At 36.2% G+C, this 17,057-nt stretch overlaps 1 protein-coding gene and 1 pseudogene across 1 annotated transcript; one reads left to right on the forward strand and one right to left on the reverse strand.

Annotated features, from left to right (window-relative positions):
• The window catches only part of LOC145225201 (NACHT, LRR and PYD domains-containing protein 3-like), a 149,834-nt pseudogene that overhangs the window by 26,163 nt on the left and 106,614 nt on the right, over positions 1-17,057 (reverse strand).
• On the forward strand, positions 11,796-16,813 carry LOC145222295 (NACHT, LRR and PYD domains-containing protein 3-like). The gene is made up of 7 exons (XM_080088394.1): positions 11,796-13,592; positions 13,876-14,037; positions 14,182-14,343; positions 14,915-15,076; positions 15,451-15,576; positions 16,592-16,752; positions 16,807-16,813. The coding sequence occupies exons 1-7, from the start codon at positions 11,796-11,798 to the stop codon at positions 16,811-16,813; spliced, it is 2,577 nt and encodes an 858-aa protein (XP_079944520.1).

Genomic DNA, 17,057 nt, shown 5'->3' on the forward strand with positions numbered 1-17,057 from the left:
TTGAATAAAGACAATATTCTGCTTGTGCAAATATGACTGATTGTCATACAAACGCATTATAATTACATTACATGGTTGTTGTGTGCTACAATACAGAGAACATTAAACAATTATTCACCTATATCGGTCACCTGAAAAATATTGTTAAAAAATTTCTTGTGGTTGATTAAGTCCTTCTCAGCGCCGATAATCGAAATCTTTGTTGGTGATTTTTTGCGCCCACTTTGACCATTGCGCTGATCGACAAAACTTGTCTTAAAGAACTGATCAATAATTTGAAAAACGTAACTGATTGTAATACGGTTCTACTAGTTCTATTGCAATCAAATGATTACATCGAATATTTGACCTCAAAAATTTGTTTCTACGCAGACAAAAATATAACATTGAGACAAGTTGTTAAAGTTTGCTTCTATATTGTTGAGTCAGTTGTAGGCCTGGTTGTTCGAAAGAAGACTGTTAGAATGTCTTTTCCAAAACCGACGATTAGTGTAACATTGTAAGAAGTATGTGTTTTTGATTGCTACGAAACTTTAATCTGGTCACAAATGTGCAACTTTGGAAATCTTGTAACAATGTATGGCTTATTAACTTTATTGCCATTTGTGGGCTTTTTCTCTCATGGCTAAAGATTTTTTAAATTTATAAAGTAAATTATTGAACAGCAAGATTTAACAAGTTCTTGCCAACCTTTAACCTATATACAAAGGGTTTTTTGACGTCACATTCAGTCATTTGCATTGGAGCTTACAGCAACATGTTTTTGCGATAGGAATGTAATCGAAAGATCGCAAGCGAAATTATTGTAAAGGTCTTTGGAAAGAGTTGTCTCGAAATGTTTGTATTACAGCCAGGGCGTTACCACAATAAACATGGCTGTCTTGGTAATAAGAGCTTTCACAAACATTGTTCTCTGATAACAAACATAGAAAAACAACTAGCTTGTCACTTGACACGTTCATTTTGATTTAATGGAAAAGTATAGAATTTACAAAACTTAAAATAACAAGTTTACTATTTGTATTCAACACATTTATTTGAACGCCATGTGTCATTGGTTTTACGAAGGTTTTTGCTGTTTTTTTTTGCGTTTTCTAAACATTCAATTTCAAAATATCACGGACACTCCAACGGATTTATAGCAAGTAGTAAAATAAACGATAGCGGATATTTCTGCCAAAGTAAGCAATTTTTTTTGACTGGCGGCCGAGAAAACCTGGTTGTGAAGCGAAAATGCATTATTGTCGTGCATATTTTGGCAAATATGATACATGCGTTTTGGAAAACATTCTGCTGTCGTGATTTCCTCAGATTGGGAGATTAATTGATTGTGTAAACTTGAATAATTAAGGCCTGCGAAACGATGATGCTCGTTCAATGAATCGGTTTGATAATATTTTCACGTATAAAAAAGTCATAAGTAGTAGTAGTAAAAAAATACGAAAACCTACACTGACATTTTACTAAAATTTGCTGCCATTTGTATGACTTAATTTTATATTAGTTTTGGACATCAGTTAACAGCCCACCGGCACCTGGCCCAAACTCAAAACTCTCCAACGCTTTGGACAGTTCAAGAAAGAGAGTTGCTTAGTAACGGTGGTGTGTTAAAACTTTCCACAGAAAAGAAAAAAGATTGCTCAGCAACCAGTGGTGGCGCGAGAAACAAAATGACGGTTTACAGTTTGTTATAAATTCGGCTGCAAGTGCCTAAAGTAGACTAAAAAAGCGCGAACTTGGCTGAGTTTAGGAATCGTGAAGACAAGATACGAAGTAGGTCAACATTTATGCCTTTGTGAACCTATTGAACCTAGTGTGTGATATTTGCATTTTTGTACTTATTGTTGTTTCCAAATTTTGATTGGATATTGACCGCTTTGACTTGAATGTGTAAACAACTTCACCAATATGTTACTGACTGAATTGAAGCTTTTCGATTAATCTAAATTATAGATAAAATTATATATGTCATAAGATTATAGTTTAATCATGTTGTGAAACTATGACTGATTTTATTTGCGAAATACCTCGAATTTGAAAGCAAACGCATAGTGTTATTTCTACTTTCAAAGCAATGACATGGTGCTTGGTTTGAATTATGTGACCAAACTTAATGCTTCATGTAATTACGATTACATTATAATTCCAAACAAACCACGAACCAAACAACAATCGTGTTATTGATGGATTGATGGGGAATGGCTTCAAAACATTACTTTGCGTTAGTTGAAACAACATTGTCATGGTAATACCCGCTGTCGAAAAATATGCCACTAAAGTGTTTTTGCTTGAAAATAATTTTACTTGTTTGAAGCGACTTGGATGTCGGTGCGACTAGAATATTTTATTGTAGCCCCTAAGGCGCGACAAGCACAGGCTCCGACTGAAAAAAATAGCCGTTGATTGTCACTTCATTAAAATCTAACCTTATTCTGTGAGGGTGAAGAGTTTTGGATGCGAGGTAGGTTACATTTTTTTCTAAGTGAATGTTGTACCAGGGACACATAAGCATCAAAGATGTATCGAACCGAAATGATATTTTTTAACACGCTTCTTTAACTGTTAAAATCCCGAGCAAAATAGTTAGTCTAGGGTACATAAATAAATTAGTCTCGATTTTGTAACCTAACTTGAAGTACCAGCCTAAGAGTAAGTTAAACCATTTTGTAAATTGAATCAAGCTGCTTTGTTTTTCACAAGTTTTTTATTCCCCTCTGAATTCCTTTTTCAGATAATGACTTGATATGGCTTCTATTGACATCGTCATACACATTAATAGAATATTGGTACTGAAACTAGTTAAGTTTTGCAGACACTGCTGATTAAGCGATTTACGGCAAATGAGGACCCTTAGCACTTGGCGGCGCGATGACCGTCACAGACCGATGCCGATGCACTTGATGCTGACGGACAGAAATATATAGCAGAGGACCAACCGAGGTACTACACTTGTTTAAAACGACGTTTTTATTAGGCATTTTTTACCTAATAAGTAAAACATTCATTACGGAACATTGCATGTATTGAACGTTTAATTCTATCTATTAGCGCTTTATAATCTGTGCAACGGAAAAATTGAAACCTTCCACTCTTTTTTCACACCCTAGGTGGAATGTGACATTGCATAACATATTACTAACCAATCAGAGCATTACTTACCACAAATCACAAAGCTTTTTTTGGAGGAAAACTGAGAAATCATCAGCGTTGTTGGGTTTACTATAGGTTGTAAAAACGAATGGCTACTGTTAGAGAGTGACGGTGGGGTTTGGCAGGAAACAAAACACTAATGAAAAACCCCTCCGCTACGTCCAAGCCCGGTTGGTTTAATTGTATGAATGGTGTAATAAGTGTCGTATTGAAGGATGGTAGGAACCAACTCAAACATTATATTTCGATAAGATGATTTTTGCACTGATTAAACTTAATGTGGCCCATCATCTACATGACATGAACCTTAACATGGTAACTGCATGAACCATAACATGGTAACTAACGAATAAGTTTATAACCCAAAATTGGTGGTTTGAGCGGTATCTAGGTGCCGTTTTCAGTATCTTGAGCAAATACAATAATGAAATGACGTGTAATGTTTTAACGCAGCAGGCATTTCAACTGCTGCTGGGCTTATTTTATGTCATATTTTATTTCTGGCTCAATGATGAAACCCTAATATGCACAACAATCTGGAACCTCATGTCACTTAGAATCATCTCACTTACCACATTTGGGTTGCAAATAAGACCCTGGTGCAGGGGTCGGCAACCTTTTCAGTGACGCGTACCAATTTACTTGTTGTTTGAATGTGTTTATGACCTTGTGTGCCCACGTTTTTCTAAATAATATTGGTTCGTGCAAGCAGATATCAAAAATATAGAGAAGGCAGAGTGTTTTGTGCTTGTAAGACTGAATTATAAGACTATGGCATGATAAAAACTACGAAAAAGCAGGGTAACAAGTTAAATTGTTACTTCAACATAAACACGCAAATCGGTTTGCGTGCCATGAAACACCACCTAGAGTGCCAACCTTGGCACGCGTGCCAGGGGTTGCCGTCCCCTGGCCTAGTGCAATCTTTTTCGGCGATTTCCTCTCTTAACAATTGAATCGTTGACATTGTTGTTTAATCAACTTGACAGATATTCTTAGGGCCATTTACAAACTCCATGTGAAAGTTAACGTAAATTCCTCCCCTAACACTGGGCGACATTTTTCAACTTATTTTTTTTTTTTTTAAACAATTAATTGAGTTTACCTAATTTAACTATGCTGATTCCGGATTTGCAGTCAGAATTCACCCATCACGTCACACATTTTTGCAAAAATTGAATGAAAAATTTACTCAAAAACGGTTATATTAAGGGCGCTTGTGCCCTATTAGAGGTCAAGAGCTCCGTATGTGAAACGAAACACAGTCTACAAAGGCGCTTAACTTACTCAATTGGACTTGAGATTTTGTTAGTTTAAACCTTAACCCTCTAAACCTTTGACCCCAATAGCACATAATTATGTTCATTTCCTCAATAAGCTTTTGATTCAAACAACTTTTATTTCTTATTGGTGTTTGGCATGAATTTTCTTCTTTTAGCTTTTCTTGCAGCCCCACTATTCTCGCAGTCGCGAATTAGGCACCAACTGTGGTCCGCCATCATCGTTACATCCCATCGCCCTTGATACAGCGTTTCCATGGTTTTGATGTCCTGGTGAAACGTTCACCATGCTCCTCACCCATGTCACCCAAGTTTAGAAAGATTGTCTAAATGTGTGTGTAGAAAATGAACCTTCAAACTCATTAGACATCCAAGTGCTTTAGGGTATTGAATTTTATGCTTAATTTTGACACTGAATCCAAAAACAACACATGAGCAAAAGTAACATTCTTTTCCATGTCCATTCGGGTCTCTCCAAACCATTGGCACACCAAATGCTAAAGATTTTTGTTTTCCAATGCTCCACTGCCTCAAAGATGACACACAAGTACGACACCCTTTGTGTGGGGGCCCATGGTTTGTCTTGGTCCTAATTTCACACCGAAATAGGCATAATGAACATTAAGCTGATATAATGTACTGTACATGGGCTGGTATTTTGCCAACTTGTGCTTGTATGTAGCCTGGTTTACGCACAATAAAATTATTATGATGTCACTATGATGTATAATGGCTATGACAATAATAACTATGACCCAACAGCAAGGAATACTTTATAGAACAGGATGTTATTAGTAGGGAAATGCAAAATTTTAAATCACAAATTATAAAAAATCTTGACGTGATAGAAAAAAAGCGACTTCATACTCGTAATCAGCGTAAGCAAATTATCTTAGAAGTCCCCATTTCCGCCAGAAAATAAAAATCATGTCGGCCAGTGTAATCTTTAAATATTTATTGCTTGTGTGAGGAATTCTTTCTCGATTGGCAACCACTGCCCAAATGCGAAACAAAAACCAAAATTAGTGTGTAGGTGTGTCGCAGGCCAACTAATTTAGAAATCACTCCTTTCACGAGGCTTTTACTGTGTGAAACTTTACATCTGACCTACAAGGTTTAATGGTGCATGGCACACTTAATAATGCGAAATGGTATCACTTAATTTATCTATTTGTGCAGATCACAATCTCGGCATTGACTTGATGATTTTGAGGATGTTGCAGTCTATACTTGCTCTGGTGGGACACCAGAACACTTGAATGCACAGAAACGAGAACCAAGCATTTCGATAAAGGTGAGCGAAGTAATACAGTGACCATTGCTTTGCGCAATTGTTTGACTTTTTTAAGCCATGAATTAAAAAAGAATTAAAAAAAAATGTTTCGTAAAACGTTGTTTGAAAGCACAAAAATTGTAGCATACATTACTTGTAACATTTTACGAGACCCTACGTTCGTCCAGTGAAGGTTAAATTTCTCTAAAGGGATTATCATAACTAAAACTGAACACGCCTGCGTTGTCAAACAATTGTTTTCTTAAATTATTTATTGAGTGAATAAAAATAACACATGCAAACAAACTATTTGGCTTTCTAGTTGTATTCTGGGAATAATTAAGAAAAATATGTTATCGAAAAAAACTAGCTATTAATGCCATGCCCGTAAGCGCTCAGTTTTACGAAAGTACAAGGTGGCGAAAGTAAAATACGACGTCGTTTATGTGACGTCTTTAATAAGTGAAATCACAAGAACTTAAAACCCAACTAACTTCCCACAGGAAGCAAAGTTTGTCAGAAGTTACAAAAAACCATAGGTTTCAAATAATATTTAGTTGGCTCTTGCAACACGTTGCTGTGACGTTTGCCATTGATTTAGCAACACCAGTTAGTTTCTGCAGACACTGGTGATCTCTCTAAATAATGGCAAATGAGGACTCTTATAAGACACGATGACTATCGTAGACCCATACCGAGGTACCAAAACGCTGACGCGGGTTATTGGATTGAAGAGAACCAACTGATGTACCAAACTTGTTTAAAAGGACATCTTCTTTCACATCGATGTTGAAGGTACAATACAGACAGTTGCAAGTATTGAACGTTTTGTTTAATTGTCCACCATTTAATCTGGGTGCGCTGTAAAAGCTGTGTAACGTAAAATTGATTTCTTCCACTATTTTTTACCACACCAGGTGAGACATACAAAACATTGTCCAAACCGTCGATAAGAGTATTACTTACCACAAATCACAAAGTTGCTAAATTTAAAAAACATGAAGTTGTCATATTTTTGGCAACTGATCGGATATAAACGAGCAATAACAAATGCAAACAAACTGATGGGCTTTCTTTTTTGGGGTGTGGAGACTTTGTATTTTATCGACAAGAAAAATATGCCCTGAAAAAAGCTAGCTATTAATGTCACGCGTTAAGAAGGGTACTCTGAACTAGATTCTATTTGCAAATCGCCCATAGAACTGCGCATAAAATTGATTTCATCCATTACTCATGAATGAAATTTTCGTTATTACAAATTTGTTATTGCCGTCTGGTGGCCGTATATGGGGCTGCGCTTTGAGCGTTTCTTTCGATTGTTCATTGATGTAATAAACTATAACTTTGTGCTTCTAAAAACGGATTACCAGACAAGCTTTGACATTCCAGGTTAGCATTTGTTGTGTTATAACGTTATTACGAGATATAAGAGGATTGCACTATGCGGAGGCTGATTTCGTGGCACTGTCTAGTTGTTCTATTTGGTGTAAAATGGCAGTGGGATAAATTGACTACCAGTTTGTACTATGATCTCACTTGCGCTTTCCTCGCGCTAATGACGAGCGAAAACCAAAGTGTAACTTGGGGGCATGTGCTTATATTGAATCATGAGTATTTTGGTAACTTTGTGTGCATTTTGTTTTGTTTGCCTCATAATGTTTCGTAGAAGATCAAACAAACAGCAAGACTCAAAGACTTCAGGGGTTCTCAAACGGTGCGATCTGGAAGATAGCCAAGTTCACCCCGTTAACAAAAAAATTGATTTTTGTAAATTGACCCCGAAAGTGAAATGACTGTTATTGTTACCAATAGTTTCCCGAACAATTTTGGTTATTTTGCCAATGAGTTTAATAAATTACAAAAAAATGATCTAGCCATATTGCGTAGTAACTTTCAGTCTCATATCTATGGAACTTTGCGGCAACTTGTTTTTTTTTCAATACACGTTTAAACCAAAGGTCGCCAGCGTAATTTATCTCAATGTCATCGCCGAACTCTAGCGACTTTTCTGATCAATCAAGACTGTCGGGCTAATATGAGCTTTCGCAAACATTATCTGTCGATAAAAAAAAACACATAAAACTAATTAGCGTGATGACTTAGGGTTTCAAAATTCGACTCAAAATTGGAGGCCAACTTGAATCGACAATTTAAAAAAAAAACAATATTTTCTTTGTGAACTGCCTTCTGTGTATATCGGAAAACTTGCAATTAAATCAAACCGCAGAAAATCTGGTACTTACCTAAACGCCTAGAAAAAAGTGGAACAAACTATATATACAGTTTGAAGTCCGAGTCAATGCTGTGTGTTCGATCATTGCAATGAGGCATAATAATTCACACAAACTTCAATGGCAGAGATCCGTGTTTGTAGCTCATTTTTGTAAACGCCCTGTTGTGCAAATGAACAACTGAATAATATTAGTGCGATCCTGCCTCAAGCTGAAAGTAACCAAATAACTTGGAAAGAGGAAACAATTACTTACCTGTATAAATTGCTTGAAGAAAATAATTATTAAAACTGTCTTGGGTAATAACTGCTGTCGGAAAACTTGCTCTTTTAGTGTTGTAACATGATCATGGACCTGTAAAAAAGCTTTTAATTTTTTTGTAGCAAACTGGAAGAAGATTTTATTAACGACACCTTTTGCGACAAGCACAGATGCTAACTGGACAAATTAGCCGTTCGAATGCAACTTCTTTCCGACTGCATTCTGCCTTGGTGAAGTGATTAGGATACAAGGTACTTTCATATTTTTGTACATAAGCATTGAAGGCCTTGCCGATTGCAATAGTCGTTGGCTTACCAAGTGCGACAGCAAGGCCTCATCTGCCTTACTACCTTTCCTTGGTCCAGTTTCTCTATGTTGGCCAAGTATACGAGTGGTGAGCTTTTGTGTAAAGTTGGTATCGTACATAAGAGGCAAAGCGATTAGTAACATGTACTTGTTTTTCATTTTTACCAGATTTATAGCAACTTTCTGATTGGTTTTGGTGATGCAGGAAATCTTAATGTGTCGTAACAATTAACTTGCTGCTTGGTGTTCGAATCACAGATGACTGCGCTCTTTGTTTAATTTTGAAGGAAACCGTTTTTAGGGTCATTGTGGCAAAATGTTATAACTAAGTTCAGGCATGTGCCTGTAAACTGGATTTTTGGTGCAAACATTTTTCGTTCCTGTTGAGGAAGACAGTTTACCAAGCTTTGCTCGTGCAGTTGGACCAGATCATCATGTAGGTTAAATTTGTAAACAGCACAGTTTAGATAGGACGAAAACTGGTACCCAACTAACAGTATTTCAACATACTTTTATTCGAACAAACTACAGTTATATAACACTAAAATCTTAGCATTTGATTGTTTTTTATTTCTAAATATTCTGTGTTAATATCGAAAGTACCTCAAAACAATGGCAGATGATCGGTATCGTTGTTATGCCTATTCATAAAGGTAAGACATACTGTTTTGGCATTTTTTTGTTCTATCTGTCTATCACTGCTTTGTTTCAAAGTGTTTTGTCAAGAGCTGGTGCTTCAAACCTATTCAAAATTAAACACATGTTAGTGAGTTATCCAAAATTGATCTTCCTAAGTTGGACTCCTAATGACCTAGCGGTTCACACGCATGCCCCCAAAACGTAAATTTTTGAAAAGCTACACTCATTAAAGAACATAATCGAGGAGTTTCATGCTTTGTTGGTTGGTCATTGTAAAGTATTTTTATTCATTATCTTTGGTTGGATTCACCCATTTTAACCCAATTGGCACCAAAAAATGCGTTTTTAGGTTTACCAGCCCCTCAGGTTAAAAATACAACCAAAAATGTGGTGAATTTTTGAACAGTAATTTGTACAGAGTTTATTGCTTGTTATGAAAAACATTTTGCCTGTCTGGGCCAGTGGTTAACTATGCAGCCTATAATATGCACCCAACATATGTGTAAACTGGACAGCCAGAAAGATAGGAGTTTTGGTGAAGTGATTAACTGGTTTACAGTTTGTGATGGTTTGATGCAGAACGGGTGGTCTGCTTCTTGTATTAGCAGACGTTCTGTTCGGTGGTCTAAGCAGTCTGTTCGGTGATTGAAAAAGTTTTATTAGATTAACATGTGCATTCAGTTTTAGCGAAGGTTCTGTACTTTACACGTGATTTGAACACGACAAACGGTAGTTTAGTTTGTTATGTCAGGCAGAACATTGATTAACATAAAGGCCAAACAATAAACTAGACGTCTCCGAAATCCGCGATAAATGGTCGTTAAAGGGTCATTGTAAGCTTTGCCGCTGTACGACAAGTGGAACAAATTTCTTTTATATATATATATATATATGACAATAAAATAATGTAAAAACAAAATGGAAAAAACCTTGTCGAGTTTGGGTTGACGCCTTCTACTAATTTGTCTTTAACAATCTAACAATAATCGCCTTGACCCCTTGGCATAAACGCGTGTAAGGGCACACATTTGTTACTTCCTGCTAACCCTAACCCTAACAAATGGTGTGTTTATCAAATTAGTGAAAAGGGCACAGAATAAACAAAATGGTATCATCATTTTTCGTCATTTTTAATCTAAAAGAAAAAATAAATAAATACCAAAAAGCATCACAAAAGCTATAATGTTAAATGATTAACAGTACCCGTCCAAAAAGGTAGTGCCAATACAAACAAAGGAACAGGTCGTTTACAGAGACCAATACCGAAACTGCAAGATAGGTGGCATCGGATAGGAGATGAAAACGTCCGTGGCGCAAATAAGCATTAAAGCGTGTTAGTCTGTACGAAAGGTAGTAAGGCAGACTACTAATCATGAGCTGGAACATTGGTGCCATTTACAAATAGATAGGAACAATAAGAATGTTTTTTTAGGTATATTTAAGACAAAACGTAAACCTAAGTTCAGCCCTTTTGTTGTGGAGCCAAAAGTCCCCGGAAAGACACAATTTAACTTAGGGAACGTTTCCCATTCATTTTCCCCATTGAAAACAAATGTTGTTTGAAAATTTGGTAAAATTAACAAATTATGGTATAACTTACGAATCTAGACCTAAAAACCGCCGTACGAGTGCTAAACATGCCAACATAAGCTTGAGTAAAATAGACAAACTATCTTCGCGGTCAAAATTTGTCAATAGTCCCTTGAGGGTTCGCTTCTTCCTGATTTTGAAACTCTAGGCTAGTTTTTCCCTTGACACGCTCAGGTCGTCTAACCATTTGTTCTCATAAACATGCAAACGGTACATGGGCGGCTCTTTGACGAAAGATACAATTAAACATTTAGATATGTTCGATTCACTTCTATATTATCAGGAAAGTTTGCTACAAAAATGTTTGCCATTCCTCGGGATGTTGATCGATTTACAAATTGATGTTTTGTTTGCCCTGAGTATATAAGATTCCAGTGCTTTGTCCACCGTTTTGTATGCTAGAGAAAAAAAAAAGAAGGAGATGGAGGACATCGTAAAATACAGAAAAAAAGTGGAACAATCTTACTGCCACATGCGCCTAAATGCGCAGGAAATAAAATAGATAATCATGTCGTTTAAATAGTATTCTTTAATTGTTGGTTCTACATATAAAAACATATTTTTTTTTCTTTCACAGAATTTTTTCTTCCGATTTTGATACTTTACTTTTGCAGCTTTATGTTGTCACCCTAATACGAGAATTACCATTGAATTATGCAATTGTAGAGAACAAAAGATTTTGTACAATAAGTTTAACAAGTTTTACCTGATAACTTTTACCAATAGTCTTTTCGATTCGGCAAATACTACACGATTTGTTTACTTGTGTTCCTTGATAAAGGTTTTTACGTTTTGTTTTCTTGTGGGTAAGATTTGCTCTTTTTTGTAGGTGTAAGGCCACGTTATTGCTAAATTAACATTTCACTCAAATATATTAGCCGATGCTGTGGTTAAAAGCTGCATGTTGTGTTATCATCAACTGTTTTGATATTTCTTGAAACCAGTGATAACGACATTAAGCCATGACAAGGAAAGTTTTTGCATGAAACAAGTCAAAACATCACAAACACCAAGTGGACGCAACCGCGAGAAAATAAAACAAAAAAACATTGTTCTTTCTCAATAATGGATTATGCTGGACCACAACCCACCTTGACGAAAGGGTCAGATGATGTTACTGAACCCCATACTCCACCTAAAAAAAGGCAGAAGTTTTCTCATTCTTCTTCATCATCTACCCAGGATGGGCATTTGGATCAGTCATTAAAGTTGTTGCTCAAGGAAAAAACGGAAGCAGTTGCCTGTAAAGAATCGTCATTATCAGATTTTGCTAAACGGAAAATAACGCCTGTCAATCTTGGCTTTGCCAGCCAACCACATAGAATTGATGATGAGTTTCTAGCAGAGGGACATAATCACCGTAGAAAGGACCTTGTAAAGGTTTTCGACAGACCAGAAAGTGACATCACCAGTGACGAAATGTTTCCTCGTGCAAAAGAAAAAGCTATAGGTGAAGCGGAATGGAAATTTAAATGGCATGACATACAGCCAAAACATGATTACGAGGAAAAACATGGAAACGTGGTCGGTGTGGTCGGACAAGCTGGAATCGGAAAGACGACCTCAGCCAAAAAGTGGGCCATGCAAGGTTTAAAGGGAAAGTTGTGTGGAGAGACTTCCTTCTTCTTCTACATTGTGATCAGGAACATCAACTTTACAAAGGAGATGACATTTCTTGAGTTTCTTCTCTCCAGCATGTCGATTGAACAAGATTACACCCCAGAACAAGAAAAACACATTCTCAATGCTATTTACAATGATCCAAATGTTTTGATGATTTTCGACGGTTTTGACGAGGCTGCTTTTGAATCATTTTCCACTGAAGTTCCCCAACCCCAAATGCATTCGAAGTCAAAATCGGAAAACTACTTGAAACATTTGGCGGGAGGAAACTTGCTTCCACGTGCTCGGAAGATTTTCACGTCACGACCATCTCAACTATACAAGCTCCATCCTTCATATCGACCCAGGTTTATTGTTCAAATACTTGGATTGACCCCAACATCACAAGATGAACTTGGCGGTCAAATATGCGGAGACGAATACGATGACATACAACAAAAGCTGGTGGAAAACCGCAATGTATTTGCTTACTGCTACGTTCCGGTCAATTTCATATTGACACTTGTCTACATTATGTATTATACTGAAGATATTCAGTTTGTTTCACTTACTCGTGTCCTTGCGTTCACTTGTGGCCAATATGTTACAACCAATCACTTTAAAAATCAGGAAGGTGACTTGGACAAACTGGCAAAATTAGCCTATGATGCATTTCTAAACATGGAAATCGTTTTTAAGTCAGATAAATTTGACAAAGCAGGCATCAAGGAATCCACACTCGATGCATTAACAACCACGTCAGTTACTAAACAAGGGAATCTTAAGGTAACGATATTGGACGGCCACAAAGTTCGATATTTTTCTCATCTTATCTGGCACGAGTTTTTTGTGGCTTTCTACATAATGATGATCATGCCTATTGACGAGTTTCAGCAAGTCCTCAATAAATTTAAAGACGAGAGATGGGAAGTTGTTTCCAAATTTGTTTTCGGGATTTTTGATTCTTCGGTTTTCCATCAACTCGAGTCACTTGTTCCTAAAACATCCAAAAATGATTGGAACCAAAAGAAATCTTTTCTTGTGAAATTTGTGGAGTCCAAACAAAGGCTCGACTGTAAAGAAGAAATCTTGCAAGTTTGCAGCTGGGCTCATGAGTCAAATGATCCGGAGATTGCTTTGGCTGTCGCTTCACTACTTCCTGGCGTGGTCAACTTGCCTCTCGACCACTCCCTGAATTATTCTCTCCTCCCAGCCGATGTTGAAAATCTTTCTTTCGTAATTAAGCACAGAGAGAAACCGGTAATGTTGTGGTTTGTAAACATTGTTTCAGATCAGAAGCTTTTTTACTGGTAAAAATCCTTATCAATATTCTAGTGCAAGATTGTTATAATCATGTCTTTGAAAGTAGATTAAAAAAATAGGTAAGATGTTAAGTTTATTGTGGTTTAACAGAGAAGCGTACTAAGATTGTATGCTTCTAATAGACCCACAGCTTTCTAAGTCCGCATTACGATACTCACGTGAAACAGGCATGTCTGCAATTGTAAGTACATTGAATGTAATAAAATTTGCTCAAAATCAGCTAAAGATGCTCGACCTTTCCTACAACAAGATCGGCTACTCGGGAGCATTTTCACTTGATGGTTGCCTTTCCAACATCGAAGAACTTATACTGAGGGACTGTAAGATCGAAAGTGAAGGCGTCGAAAAACTCTGCAATGGGATTGAAACACGTAAAAAAAAGGTAAAAGGCGAAAGAATGCTAAAAACGTCGTTCAAAGATTATAAAAAAATGTTGACTAATAAGGGTAAATCATCCTAACAGTTAATTCTAGAAGCAGTCTTTTCTGATGTTTACCTGTGACGAAGCTTGTTACATTATAAACAGCTGAAGACGTTTGATCTGTCCTATAACAAGATCGGCGGGAAGGGGGAAACTTCACTGGCTCATTGTCTTCAATACGTCGAGAAGCTTATACTGGTTGAATGCGGGATTACAAGTGAAGGCAGCAGGAAACTTTCCGATGGAGTAGTGAAGCTCAAAGAGCCGGTAAATGCTTTATGATTTTTGTTCACAGGGAAACACTGGTTTTTATTCAATTACAAAGTTTAACAAAAATTTAATTAGCTACAGCTTATAAATTAACAAACACACCGATTCTTATCCACACTTGCATTTGGTGAAAATAATGTGTCAATTCGCGATTAATAATAAATTAATTTAATGTTTTAAAAATAAACAAAGCAATATGATCACATGGTAACACCAGTTTTCAAACAACACAGTTAACTCATAAGAGGCTTGTAGTCAAACGCATTGTTTAAGTGCTACAGCAACACACACAAGTATTTTTTGTGTGTCAACAAAAGCTATTCTTGCGTGTCAGTAAAACCTTTTCTCATGTTTTAACTTTATTAGCAACGTTATCAAGCATGTAATGTCGACAGCTAACACAGGAAACGGAAGAATTATCCATATGTTAAGTTTATTTTTCTGGGTGAAATATGTCACAGGAATTACTGCAATGTGTAAACAGAAATGATGTGGTGTTGTCTACTTTTTGTATTTTTTACCATTTTCGCCAAGTTAAATGTGATACAATTTGTTGCATTAAAATCAGTTAAACACACTCGACCTCTCCTGCAACAAAATCGGCAACACGGGAGCAGCTTTACTGTGTCCTTGTCTTTACAACATGGAGAAGCTTATACTGGGGAGCTGTAAGATCGGAAGTGAAGGTGTCGAGAAACTCAGCGATGGAGTGAAAAACCTAACAAATCCGGTAAACTTTTGTTGATTTTCGAAACAGAGGTTGCTGTTTTATTGCCAATAGCAAAGATGCTGTTTATCGTACGCAACTTAGCGATGTTAGCATTAATTATTTTACAGCAAAACGTGTCTGTATGAGAAATATGACGACAAAATGATAATTAATTAACACAAAGTAATTTAAACTTGGAATCCCAAGTCTCTTTTTGTTTTCTTCTCTACAGTTTTGTTTAAGTACATTTTTGTCATATTTCAGCAACATGGACCACTGACCGGACATCAATCGATAAATTATTTTATTGGGAAAAAAATGTTTAATTCTTTCGCTTTCAATATAGCAAATTATTACTATGTCAATTTCGGCAATACATGTTGCATTAATTTCAGTTTAAGGTGCTCGACCTCTCTCATAATAAAATCGGAAGAATGGAGGCAGGTTCACTGGTACAGTGTCTTTCTGGTGTTGAAGAGCTAATACTGGTAAAATGTAAGATCGGAATTGAAGGACTGGAGGTACTGTGCAATGGAGTACAACGTTTAACTAAGCGGGTAAAATTTTTGTGCAATTTAAAATCGAATTTACTGTTTGCTTACAACATGATGATCATATCACTACGTCTGTAACGAGCTAAAGAACTTTGGCAAACTATAGTCATCAGTAAAAAAGAAGAGGAAAGAGTGCGTTCAATCAAAAACTGCTAAGTAAAATACACAATGGTAACCTAGATAAATGTTCTCGCAACTTGCTTTGTAAATGTGTGACAAAATCTGAGAACAACTTTACCCAACTCAGCTGCCATGCGTAGCCTACTACAGATCTTTGAGATTTGACAGTGAAATGCCATTGGTTTGTTGAAGAATTTTTATTGGACGCAAAGCATTTTGTTACTCGACATAATTTTAAACAAATATTCAAGTAAAAAATTCCTCAGCCTTTGTTTTTTTCCACACTACTTTTTGTTGAGTGCACTTTACGTAGGTGGTGACGTAAATTCTGTAAATACTAAACAGGGTTTGTTGATACAGTTTTCTTTTTCAAATTGACGCGCAACCTTTTTGTCGTGTTATCCATATACTTGAACTAAAAAAAGAAAGTTTACGTACTAGGTTCGAACCCGGTACAAAAAAAAACATAAACGTTTTGCAAATAACTGGAATGTAAATAATGATTCTTTAACTTGAAACTCCAAACGACGCAGCTAACTTGCAAGCAAAGTGTCACTTAAAAATATTAAAAATTTAGGTAAGCTCTGGTTTTCACATCTCGACCTTGAACGAGTGCTTTAATATTTGCATATTGACCATAAAGCGTTATTTTGTTTAAACAATCCAGTGTTTGCTGCTGTTTCTTAGCACCGCCTGAATATCGATTGTTAAATATGTACTTTTTTGAGCAACAGTGACCACTGGGAAAAAAGTAGTATTAACAGTTAATATAAAAAACGAACAATTTTTCAACTGATTTCTTTAATTACTCTTCAATACGCATTTATTTTAAATGTAACATTATTTACTGAATTATAATCAGCTGAAAAGACTCGATCTATCTGAAAACAAATTCGGCAACACGGGAGCAGCTTTACTGGCTCGTTGCCTTTGCAACATCGAGGAGCTTATACTGCACCTTTGTTGCATTGAATATGAAGGCGTTGAGAATCTCTGCGTTGGATTAAAAAAATTAGCGAGCCGGTAAAAAACTCCTGTATTTTAATGCAACTTAACCCAAATTTTCTGTTCTAACAGGGAATAATGTTGAGCTGCTATTTACATTATACGCTAACAACTAAATTTGTATGCAATAATGGGTGATAAGTGACGCAATTAAGATAAAGTGTAAATACAACTTTACCTAACACGTGCAAGTTATGTATATCGATCTTAAAGATGTGACAATCAAAATGCCAACTATTGTTAGATGACTGAATTTTAATTTAACACAAACATTCTTCTCATACCTAACACAAAGTAAACATATTAAAAATTAGCTAAAGATG

The sequence above is a fragment of the Phallusia mammillata genome, chromosome 4 (genome assembly GCF_965637545.1).
Source record: "Phallusia mammillata chromosome 4, kaPhaMamm4.hap1.1, whole genome shotgun sequence".
Lineage (NCBI taxonomy): Eukaryota > Metazoa > Chordata > Ascidiacea > Phlebobranchia > Ascidiidae > Phallusia > Phallusia mammillata.

What these genes read in the sequence shown, in the direction of transcription:
- LOC145222295 (XM_080088394.1), top strand. Translation starts at nt 11,796, where the DNA reads ATGGATTATGCTGGACCACAACCCACCTTGACGAAAGGGTCAGATGAT. An exon ending in TAGTGAAGCTCAAAGAGCCG is followed by an intron (nt 14,344 to 14,914) that starts GTAAATGCTTTA and finishes CATTAAAATCAG; the next exon opens with TTAAACACACTCGACCTCTC. An exon ending in TCGGAATTGAAGGACTGGAG is followed by an intron (nt 15,577 to 16,591) that starts GTACTGTGCAAT and finishes AATTATAATCAG; the next exon opens with CTGAAAAGACTCGATCTATC.